The sequence below is a fragment of the Echinops telfairi genome, unplaced genomic scaffold (assembly GCF_000313985.2).
Source record: "Echinops telfairi isolate 266 unplaced genomic scaffold, ASM31398v2 ScPeMD7_3;HRSCAF=10, whole genome shotgun sequence".
Taxonomy (NCBI): domain Eukaryota; kingdom Metazoa; phylum Chordata; class Mammalia; order Afrosoricida; family Tenrecidae; genus Echinops; species Echinops telfairi.
The window spans coordinates 39,397,936-39,409,165 of record NW_022103899.1 but is presented as its reverse complement, the minus strand read 5'-3'; the positions used below and the strand labels follow the sequence as shown (position 1 = coordinate 39,409,165).

General features: G+C 39.4%; 1 protein-coding gene across 1 annotated transcript in view; it reads right to left on the bottom strand.

Moving 5' to 3' along the window:
- Window positions 1–8,366, bottom strand: part of LOC101652497 (sperm-associated antigen 16 protein) — a 101,808-nt gene extending 93,442 nt beyond the window's left edge. Inside the window, exon 1 of the mRNA XM_045296815.1 lies at window positions 8,235–8,366. Coding sequence (XP_045152750.1) covers window positions 8,235–8,358 — 124 coding nt within the window. The 5' untranslated portion in view covers window positions 8,359–8,366. The remainder of the gene's footprint in view (window positions 1–8,234) is intronic.
- Window positions 8,367–11,230: the final 2,864 nt, after the last annotated feature.

The following is an 11,230-nucleotide window of genomic DNA, read 5'->3' as shown; positions in this document are numbered from 1 at the left end:
GGTTTCAGTAATTCCTCTAGGTTACACTACCCTTGATCACACCCTACCAGTCCCCCTACACCTTCCTCACCCCTGATTTGGATAACTTGTTGTTCCCTTGTCCCTGGGTTTGTTAACACCACTTCCTTTCTGCCCTCCTTCCCCTCTCCCATGTCCCCCAGAACTGTCGGTTCCCTTGTTTTCTCCTCCAGATTGTTCATCCAGTCTGTCTTATTTAGATAGACCTGCAGAGATAATAACATGCACAAAAACAAGACAGAGCAAAACCAAGCAACAAAAGAAAACAACAACAAAAAGCCAATGACAAGACAAAACAAAACAAAAGCACAACAAAAAAGAAAAGCTTGTGGTTAGTTCAAGGACTGTTTGTTGGCCTTTAGGGAGTGTTTTGTGGTCAAGTCTGGCCCCAAAGTCTATTTTTGGTATTCCCTGGGGACTTCATTGCTATGTTCCCCTTGCTGTTCTGCTGCACGCCCTTAGTGTTTTGCTTCTGTGTGGTGGGACCAGATTGGGCACAATTCCCACACTGTGTCTCCAGTGTTATCCCCTGTAGAGTGATGGGTCTTAGTGGGGCCGGCCATATGGTCTTCTCTGTGTCGTGTCTCATAGTGAGGCTGGCCATATGGTCTTCTCTGTGGATTGGCTGCTCTGAGCGGGAATATCATCGTCAAGGCTTGGTGGGCCAGGATGTGCTCCATTCTCTCTTCCTGCCCCTTCATTTGCTCCTGTGTGTTCTGATCAGACATGTCCTTCTCCCTGAGCTGCAGCTTCTGTGCTGTCTTCTGAAATAAATTCTTCTGGGGGGAGGGGCAGCTGTCCACATAGTTGGGATTGGGGCCGGCCCCTCGAAACTTGACTATTTGAAGCATCATTGTAATTAGGTACTAATGACGGCCCTACCAGAAGCATTTGGAGTTCAAAAATTAAAGAAGCATAAAATTGAAGCCGTGTAGGCATATTGATATATACCAAAAATGCTCTTGTTAAAACTAATTACAAAGATATTTTCATAAAAATAATAAATTTCTACTGAAACAGTGCACAAAAATTTTATAGACAGTATTGTGGTGTCACCCTTCCAACAGTGTTACCAGTTGTGGTCACCAAACCCTGCAATCCCCTAGTGATGCCACAGCAGAGTGTCACAGAATGCACAGTTCCAAGAAATAAAGAAGCACATCAGCTGACCTTAAGATGACAGTTTGTCTGAATGGATCAGAAACAAGATTCAACAAATGGACTGCAATCCGAAACCAAGGAGCAATTGTCAGATGTGTTACATTTTTAGGTAGTGATCACTGCCAGCAGCAGCATCTCGATAAAGAACTGAAGTGGAACATTCTAGCTAATTATATTTTTACTGATTTCCCAAAGTTCCTACTGACAGAAATCACTTGATAATCTTTGTCATCACTTCAGGGTCAATGCACATAGAGGCCATCTAAATCCAGTCTGCTGCTTCCATGATCAATGTTTACTTATTAAACTAAAATACAAGTGCTGTCAACAGCAAATGCCACAGACCTGTTCCACTTATTAGGAATGCCAGTTTAAATAAAGTAAATTAACTGAACAATATAAACCAAAGATGGAGACTAGCTGGCATACAAGCTGCCACTGTTGCCAATGCTGTTTGCTCCCACAGTCTTTCCTTCTGAGTCTCCACAAGATCTGTGTCTTCAGGTGTTAACAACACATACCAGGAAGGAACTGCCAATCCAAGTAATTGCCAAGAATTGAAATGTATTGGCCACCCTGCAGAAGACCACCATTTTACATCTTTGCTCAGCTGAAAAATCATTTCCCCTCAACATCTGATACTAACAGTTCTCATAAAGGGTGGTGATGAAAATATTTTCCCACTTTCTTAGTAAATAGAAAGATACAAGTTCTACCTTTATCTGAATGTACAATTTATACCCCTATCTGAATGTATGAAGGGGCTTCAGAAGGTTTATGAATAAAATAGAAAGAAAATATAATGAAATTTTCCCATGAATTTCTTGAAGCCCTTTCCAGGACAGCACTGTTAAAATCGTCTTATGGGCAATGTAAAACCTCAGTACTCACTCAAGCTTTTGAATTATAATCTCCATTTACACATAATCCCTGCATAACTCATATGCATTTAAAAGTCTCTCTATGACAGAAAAGGAACAAAAAATAATTTTAATATCATAATAACCTACAGCTTTGGGGCATGTAAAAATTATCACTCTGAGTTTAACCAGAGGAGCCCTGGTGGTATAGTGGTCACCAATTGGGCTGCTAACTACAAGGTCAGCAGTTCAAGACCATCAGCTGCTCCATGGAAAAAAGAGGAGACTTTCTATTCCCATAAAGTATTACTGTCTCAGAAATCCACAGATGCATTTCTATCCTGTCTTACAAGGTAGTCATGAATTAGAATCAACTTGATGAAAGTGAGTTTGTTTTTGTCAGTTTGTTTTGTTTGAGGTTTAATCAGGGACTCTTGGTTCACATTCTAAAGTTAGATTGCCTACTTTTTAAATTTGAATTTCTGAGTCAAAATGACACAAAGGCTGCATATTTTTATTCTTTTTTGTTCTAAGGGTAAGTCTTATAACAATCCAAGGGCACATTTTGGTTTTCCTGAGTACATACTGGTTATTTTTTAAGTACCTTCTCACTTAATATTACAAACATTCTAGAGATGTACCATTTAAAACAAAGGAGACATAAGAGTTAAGAGTCTTACCTAAGGAAATGACTAATATCAAATAACACAAATGATCTGTACATCCCATCTCTCTTTTCACTACCCTATCATGAATGTATCTGCAATTACCCAGCTATGACAATGTTTGCTTTTACCAAAATAATTTCTAAACCTATTGAAAAGCATGAATAACAAAAACAATTAACATTGCAAATGTTAAGTTCTAATTAAACAAAGTTGTCAGAGAACATTACTGTTGCAATGAGAGATTAATTACAGATGCCAATATATTATAAAACCATGTATCTTAAATGAAGCAACAATTTAGTGTTTCAGAATCTGAAATCCTTAATGTTGCGATTTTAGAAGCAGTTGATTTTCAGCCTCCATTCAAAATGGATTAGTCCCAAAGGGCTGGCTTAACCCACTCAACTCTCAGAAATTGCTGCTGGAGAAAGGGAAGAACTTTTCAGTAATCAGGAGAAATATGTCTATGATTGGAGAAACATATTTCCTAGTATTAAAAATACCTATCAAAGTGATTTTTTTTAAAGTGGGGCAGGGACTCCATTTAAGTAACTATAAAGGTAGTTGCAATCTATTATCCCAATGCACTTATTCATTTATCTTACACCAACCAAGTTGAAGACCTTCACTTCCAGGCCAAATCTATTCAGTCCAGTTCCATTCAACTACAGATGCAGTGGATTGTCCTCTGCACTCAAGTTAAAGGGCACAGTCTTCCAGACTCCAAAATCTATCTAAGATCTCTAACAGGAGTCATAAACTCAAGGCTTCTCAGCCCTCACCCCCTCACTTTTGAAATGCTGATTTTCTTTACCCCCTGTAGCTCAGTAATTCCCTAGAAAGTTTCACAGAACTGACAAGACACTGTATTTATGGTAATAGTTTTATTATAACAAAAACTAAATAAAAGAAAAAAATTAAGCAAATTGCACAATGCATTGGGCAAACCTGCTGCACAAAAAACTCTTTATAAAGTGTTGAAAAGCAAGGATGTCACTTTGAGAACTAAGGTGTTCCTGACTCAGATTATGATGTTTTCAATTCCTTGCATGCATGTGAAAACCAAACAATGACTAAGGAAAACAAAGAAGAATTGATGCAATTGAATTATTGTGCTAGCGAAGAATATTGAAAGCACCGTCACCTGAGAGAAGAACAAACAAATCTGTCTTGGAAGAAGTCCAGCCTGAATGCTCCTTAGAAGTGAGGGTGGTGAAACTGTCTCATATCATTTGGGCATTTTGTGAGACGAGACCAGTCCCTAAAAAAGGACATCATGCTTTTTATAGTTGAGGGTCACCATAAATGAGCAAGACTTCTAAAGAGCTAGATTGACACGGTGGCTGAAATAATGAGCTAAAACATAACAACAAATATGAGAATGGCACAGGGCTGGGCAGTGCTTTGTTCAGTTGCACATGCAGTTGCTATATGCCATATATGATTTTTTAAAGGCTATCAACAACCACATAGGGCAAAGTCCAGGAGTATTCTCAAATTTAAATTTCAATGTTCCTCTTATTACCAACCAGGAAGCCCAAGAATGCCTATGGAGCCTCCACATTAAGAGCCTTTGTTGGGATCTTATGGTATAGATGTGATTAATCAAACCAGTCACACACACACCCTTCTCCACACTCCACAGCTTGTCCTGATAGCAGGACTCCTGTCTTTCTGGCCTGATCAACCTCAACTAAGAGTCACCTTTTAAGCATAAACCCTCCAGTATAGTCTGGAGGCTTCTTCAGACACTTCAATCACAGGGAAATTTGTAAGGTTTCAGAGGTGATTTCTCAGGAACAAAGGTCAAGGACCAAATTATTTGGCTAAATTTAATTGTAAACCCCATAGTAAGAGAAATAGTATTTGAGGAGTATGTCTTTCCGTATATTCCATTGCTCTTCCTTGAATATGATCTTTCATCATACAAATAACAACAAAATCAATTAAGCATTAGCTTCCTTAATACAATTCCTTCCAGCCTCCATATCTCAGTGGGAACAGCCAAGCAAAATATCAGCAGCTAAATATAAATGAAGATTAATGAGCATCTCCTGGTACCTACTCCAATTGAAAACCTCACCCAAGTTGTGTTCATCAAGAGAACTCAAACACAAGAAACAACCTTCCTTCCAAGTTCTGGAGGCATTTACTTGTCCCTTTACATATCACATAATTGAAATCTAGCCTTGTAGTTTATAATGATACAATGAATTTCTAATGAAGAATCCATGGCTCTATTGAATGCTACATAACATATGGACTAGACCATGTATTTTTGCATCCCACCTGGTGAAAATGTCAACATAAAAATAATGATATTGTGAAGCTCCTTAAAAGAGAAATAGATGGTATTGGTATAACTTCTTATGAAATATGTTCTCCAAAATGTCATAAATAACATGAAGTCATTTTTAGTAAAAATATTACCCCAACGGTTAGATTGTAGCTGTATTTCTAGTCTTGGACACATTGAGCAATGAAAACTTCTTTGATACTTCAATGTTTGAGAGCAATCAAGATGGTCATTTTCTGAAGAAACCATATCAACTTCTTTCAAAGGCTTGCTCAATACTGATTGCTTCTTGTTCTATGAACTAGGAGCATCTGCTTGGCTATAGTAAGAGAAACCCAGGACTAAACGCAACACATTAGAAGTGATTAAATATATGTGCAAAGTAGAGCATGTCAATTATTTTATTAATTTGTGCATACTTTAACTTTTATTTATCTTTGGCAATAGTTGAATTATTTGAGATCTACAGTCTTTAAATCCAAGAAAAACTCACTTCAGAAACAATAAATGTCTTCAAAACAATGTCCAATGACATTATAAAGTCAGCTCTTAACTATGCATGTGAACAGAGCCCAGCAATATAGGGGTAATAGGCACTAGAAATACTTCTCAAACTTTATTCTGACTAAAAGTTAAAGCCTCACACATAACGGAAACTCTTCTTGAACACTGAACATGAACATAGCAAAATTGAGTGGGTAGATATTTAATTTTGTTATCCCCTATCTTTTGGTTGAAGCACAAGACAGTAGTCAATAAACCACAGAGACAGAATAGCAAAGGGGCGACCTTATTCACATATTAAATAATAAAATCCCCAAACATAAATCTACTGCCACTGAGTCCCATTCCAACTCATAGTGATCCTATATGACAGAGTGTAAAATTGCCCCTGTGGGTTTCCAAGACAGTTGATCTTTGTTATGGTTGTTGTTAGGGGCCATCAAACCAGTTCCCACGACAGCAGTCCTTCACACAACAGAACAAAATACTGCCTGATCCTGTACCAGCCTCACAATTGTGATGTTTGAGCCCACTGTTGAAGCCAGTGTGAAAAATCCATCTTTATTGAGGTTCTCTCTGTTTTGCTGCCTCTCTATACTTTAAAAAGCAGGATGTCTTTTTCTAAAACATTATACTTGGTAAAGTAAATCTTTTTTTTTTTAAGGAGAAAATGATGGTTGCAACCTGTTCACTTTGTCCAATATGCAACAAACTACACTACCAGGGCTCACAGATAATAAAAATTATTTACTAGTCTAGTGTCACATATATAGAGATATGGGATTACTGGAGAAGTCATACAACTTTACAAAGATGTCTGCAAGAAGTTACCTCATTGAACTTGTCTCATGGTAACCATTTTAGCAAGCCCTAACAGACATAATTGCATTTTTGATGTCACTATGCAGTTTATTTGAATTGTCTATGAAATAAAAAGGACTAATGCTGAAAAAGAATGTTACCACTTTGAAAACAGTATAAAACCTCACTTAAGACATTAAAGCACATAAATATTTAATTCAAATAGATTTTGAGCTACCAGGCTTATATTTTTGTAAAATTCATTTTTGTAGCAATAAAACATTACATATATCCTTTCATCTTTACAATTACATTCTCCAAAGCTCCCTATAGCTTGAATGTGCACTAAGCCTGAATCAGGACGGGTTGATCAGTGTGTGAAGGCTCATACAATAAATCAGTGTTGGATCTCTGAATTACTGAATTAAAACTGTAGGGATTATAGTTGGACAAATGATGAGAAGGATTCTGGAATTTCCTTTATTTCTTCATGAATAAAACAGACAGCCATCTCTTGCCTATGTGTCTGGAAAAATAAACAAACAAAAAGTCTTCTTATGAACCCTGCCCAGCTCTCCAGTGATTACTCTATATCTTTAACAGGGGTCCTCAAATTATGGCCCACGGGTCACATGCGGCCCGCTGAGGACATTTATCCGGCCTGCTGGGTGTTTTTCCCCCGTTTGTTTCTTTACTTCAAAATAAGATACGTGCAGTGCGCATAGGAATTTGCTCATAGGTTGTTTTTTTTTTTATTATAGTCCAGCCCTCCAACGGGTCTGAGGGACAGTGAACTGGCCCCGTTTAAAAAGTTTGAGGACCCCTGCTAGAAGGAAGATCATGTTTGGTTTGATAGCAACCAAACGTGTTGTTATCAAATTGATTCCTAATCAGAGCAACCCTAGATAGCAATTTTGCGAGTAAATTTTAACCAGGGCAGATAACTTCAGCTTTCTCCCTTGAGCAGCGTGTGGACTTGACCCACCAACCTTATGGTAAGCAATTAGTGAGCCTAATCATCCACCTGTAGATAATTCCATTTCTCTAGTGTTTCCCCAGATCATCTATAATTGCTTGCCTTTTTCTTCGCGTCTTATCAGCCAGCTCACCAGACCATTATGTGGGTGGTAAAGAAGCAAGCCTTATTACTAAGAGTAAATAACAAAGTTTAAACTCTGTAGGAAGTTTATGGACCACGGGCCGCCAGAACTACAACCAGAATGCATCTTAGAAGCAAGGATGGCAACTTCCTCTCGGTGCTTAGGGCATCTGGAGAGATAGTCCTAAAATGCCCATCATGCTTGTTAAAGTAGAGGCGCAGCAAAAGCGAGGAAGACCTTTGACACATAGATTGACACAGCGGTTGCAGTAGGTTCAAACAGAACACTCGTAAGGCTGGTGCAGGAGCCATGTTTCATTCTGTTATACATGAGGTCTGGGAGGGAGGTCACTTAACAAGAACAGGGAGATGCTGCCCCCAAGGCAAATCATTAAAATACTGGACAAGTAGCCAACGTTCCTGGTCCAAGATTGAGTACTTTAAGCTCCTTAAAGATCCTTGGTCAGAAGTCATTCACGGGTCCCCTAACCCTCTCCGACTGAATTCGGGAGGCAGAACTCTTAAAACTTGCGGGGTCATTTGGGAAAACCACAAAGCGAAAGAAGCACTGCATCAATCTCCCGTGCTGGTCCAGCATGGCGAGTTCAGAGTGGTTAACTAAGCGGGAACCTGCAGGACCAATGGGCGAGACTACTGATAGTCACCAGCGGGGTGGGAGGCAGACACGCCCCCTGGTGGTGCAACAGCCGTCGCGGCCCGTTCACTGGCCTCACTCCCCACAGGGCGCCCCCAAGGGGACGCATGCGCTCTGGCCCACAATACCCGCCACCGCGGCCCGCCCCAGCCGACGCGGGCAGGAAGGATACGCTCCAAGTAGTAGGCGCCTTCGGCGGCCACTGCGTCCTCGGTTTCCACGGATGACAAGTCCACGCCCATCGCTTCTTCCAGGGCCCGCAGGGCTGAGTTGGGCTTCCTTTGAGGCGCAGCCATTGCCACAGCGCCGGCTGGCCGGGCACCACTGTCCCTAAGGGCAACCGCCGCGACGCTTGCCGTGAGTGCAGCTCTCGCGAGAGTTCCGTCCATCCTCGGCGGCCGGTCGCCTTTAGCGCGCTCTGGTTACGGAAGGGGCACCGTGCTTCCGGGCGCAGACGCCTCCCGCGCTTTCCCGGTTACCCGGACAACGTTGTTGCCCGGCTACGCCCAGAGCGCAGCACGCAGCTACCAAAGGACAAGGTCAAAGAGGCAAGAAGTTGTCCCCTTGGGTTATATCGTCTTTCCGCCGCAGCCTCGTTTTCTTTGTTTTGAACCAATCACGTATTTCTCGTTTTACTTTCCTAAATTGCCTTTCGTACATGCTCATCAACATTCCCCGGATTTTATATGCTTATAGAGCCCTGTTGATAAATTCCAGAAAAAAGGAAGGGTGGGGGGGGGGATTCCTAGAAATCATGAGCCCTTCCTAGAAATCTTAATTTTGTGATTTGACTCCAAAAAGCTACTGACTCTCTCTCTCTGGATAATCATCAATAAAGAACTAGGGGAAGTCACCTGAATTAATTCCATTCTTGTTCTTCTTTAATACATTTAGCTGAACATCTGTTTGACGTGGGATAGTATATAGTAGTATTGATTCTTGCTGCGGTAAAGCCACATTTGTAAGATGATGAAGTGCCAACAACCCTAACATGACTGTATATTAGATATTTGTCCAATTGTATAATGCTTTTGTTAGCATCTTCTCTGGGTTTTCATTTTGTATGTATTAGAGGCATCTGAAAGATGCATTTCTTTGCAGATTATTTCTCTCCTACATTTTGTGATGCAAACCAAATGCCAAATCATGTTTCAAAATGAAAGCTTCCATCTATAACCAAAAATTAGTAGTGGAACTTTTATTGTGATTTTTATTTATATTTTATATATAAAACAAAATATTTGCTAATTCAACAATTATTATATATGTACTTCAGTGACATTGATTGCATTCATCATGTATAGCCATTAAGTAGTGATTTCTTAATGAGGTCATTTAAGAGTGAGCTTTGGCCAGAGAGCTGAATTCAAAACCTGGCTCCACTACTTCCAAGTTCTGAAACCTTGGGCAGACTACTGATTGCCAGTAGACCTCAGTTTCCTCATTTGAAAAAAATAATATAATATTAAAATCACCTATCCCCCTGCTATTGTAAGGATTAAAACCAAAAATATTAATAATTTCCTAGGCAGATGGTTGGCACTAAGAAATGTAAGCAATTATTGTTTGTTTTGTATAATAAGGGTTGTGTCAAATTAGATTTAAGTTGGAGAAGTGAGCCTGAGATCAGATTTGAAAAAAAATATTCAAGCTTCCAGCGTCAATATTGAAGGATTTATTGGCAAGATATTTATTAAAGGCGAAAACATAAAGAACATGGAAGAAATAAACAGTCACTGTGTCCAAAAAATATTTGGTCATTGTTTAACCATTTCAGGTGGTAGCATATAATCAGGAAATAATTATAATCAAGAAGGAATTGGCAGAAATAAAAAAGGATCCAGGAACTGATGGAATACCAACTACAATATTTCAACAAATAAATTCAACTTTGGAAGCGCTCATCCATCTATACCAAAAAATTTGGAAGACAGCTACTAAACCAACTGACTAGAAGAGATCCACCTGTGGCCATTCCAAAGAATATAGGTCTAATAAATGTGGCAATTGTTGAACTCTATCTTTGATATTTCAAGTAAAACTATAGCTTCAGCAGTAAATCAACAGGGAACAGCAAGAAATTCAAACTGGATTCAAGAGGATGAGGAATAAGGGCTATCATTGGTGATGTCAAATGAATCATGGCTAAGAGCAGAGAATATCACAAAGATGTTTACCTGTGTGTTATTGACTATGGAAGAGCTTTCAACTGTGTGGTCCATAACAAACTAAGGATATATTTCAAAGAATGATAATTCTATTACATAGAATGGTGCTTATGTAGAACTTGTACAGGAGCCCTGGTGGCATAGTGGTTACATGTTGGGTTGATAATTGAAAAGCCAGCAGATTTTAAAGACCTCTTAAATCACTTTGAAGGCTAAACTGCACCTGACCCAAGCCATGGGCTTTTCAGTCACTTTGTATGATGCCTGCGAATTTGTGTGTTGGTGAGGAATAATGAATATGTCATGGCCCGACATAGAAATAAATTATGCTGGAAGTACAGCCATAATGCATGCACCTTGGAAGTGAGGATGACAAGACTTTATCTCACATACTTCGTACGTGTTATCAAAAGGGACCAGTCCATGCAGAAGGACAGCATTATTGGTAGGTCAGTGAAAATCAGCAAAACCCTAAATGAGATAGTTTGGAATAGTGGGCTGCAATAATGGGCTTAAATATAGTAATCATTGTGCGGATGGCAAAGGACTGGGTAATGTATTGTTCTATTGTACATAGAATTGATATGGTTTGGAGTCCACCCAATGGCACCTAACAACAGTTATTAATTGAGAAATTGACCAGACATTTAAGAGGATTAATGAGGCTAAATGGTACATACAAATTCTTTGGGGATGGATTCCATTCATAAGGATGTTAGGTAGAGTAATATAACACTTAAACAAAAATTCATATAAAGATGTGATATTTTAACTATGACTTTTACAGATTTGGGAATAAAAGCATCATAGGCATATGTAACTCTTACCCAAACCATACGTTTCATCACCACTTCTAAAGTTGACAAAGCCATCACACAGCTTGACTGAAAGGTGATGTGGGACAAGGGCAGGTGAAGATCTAAATGCAACTAAAGGAATGGGCAGTTTATGTCTACTCTAAGTCATTCCCATTCTGCATACAAGAAAGCTGATGGTGCCC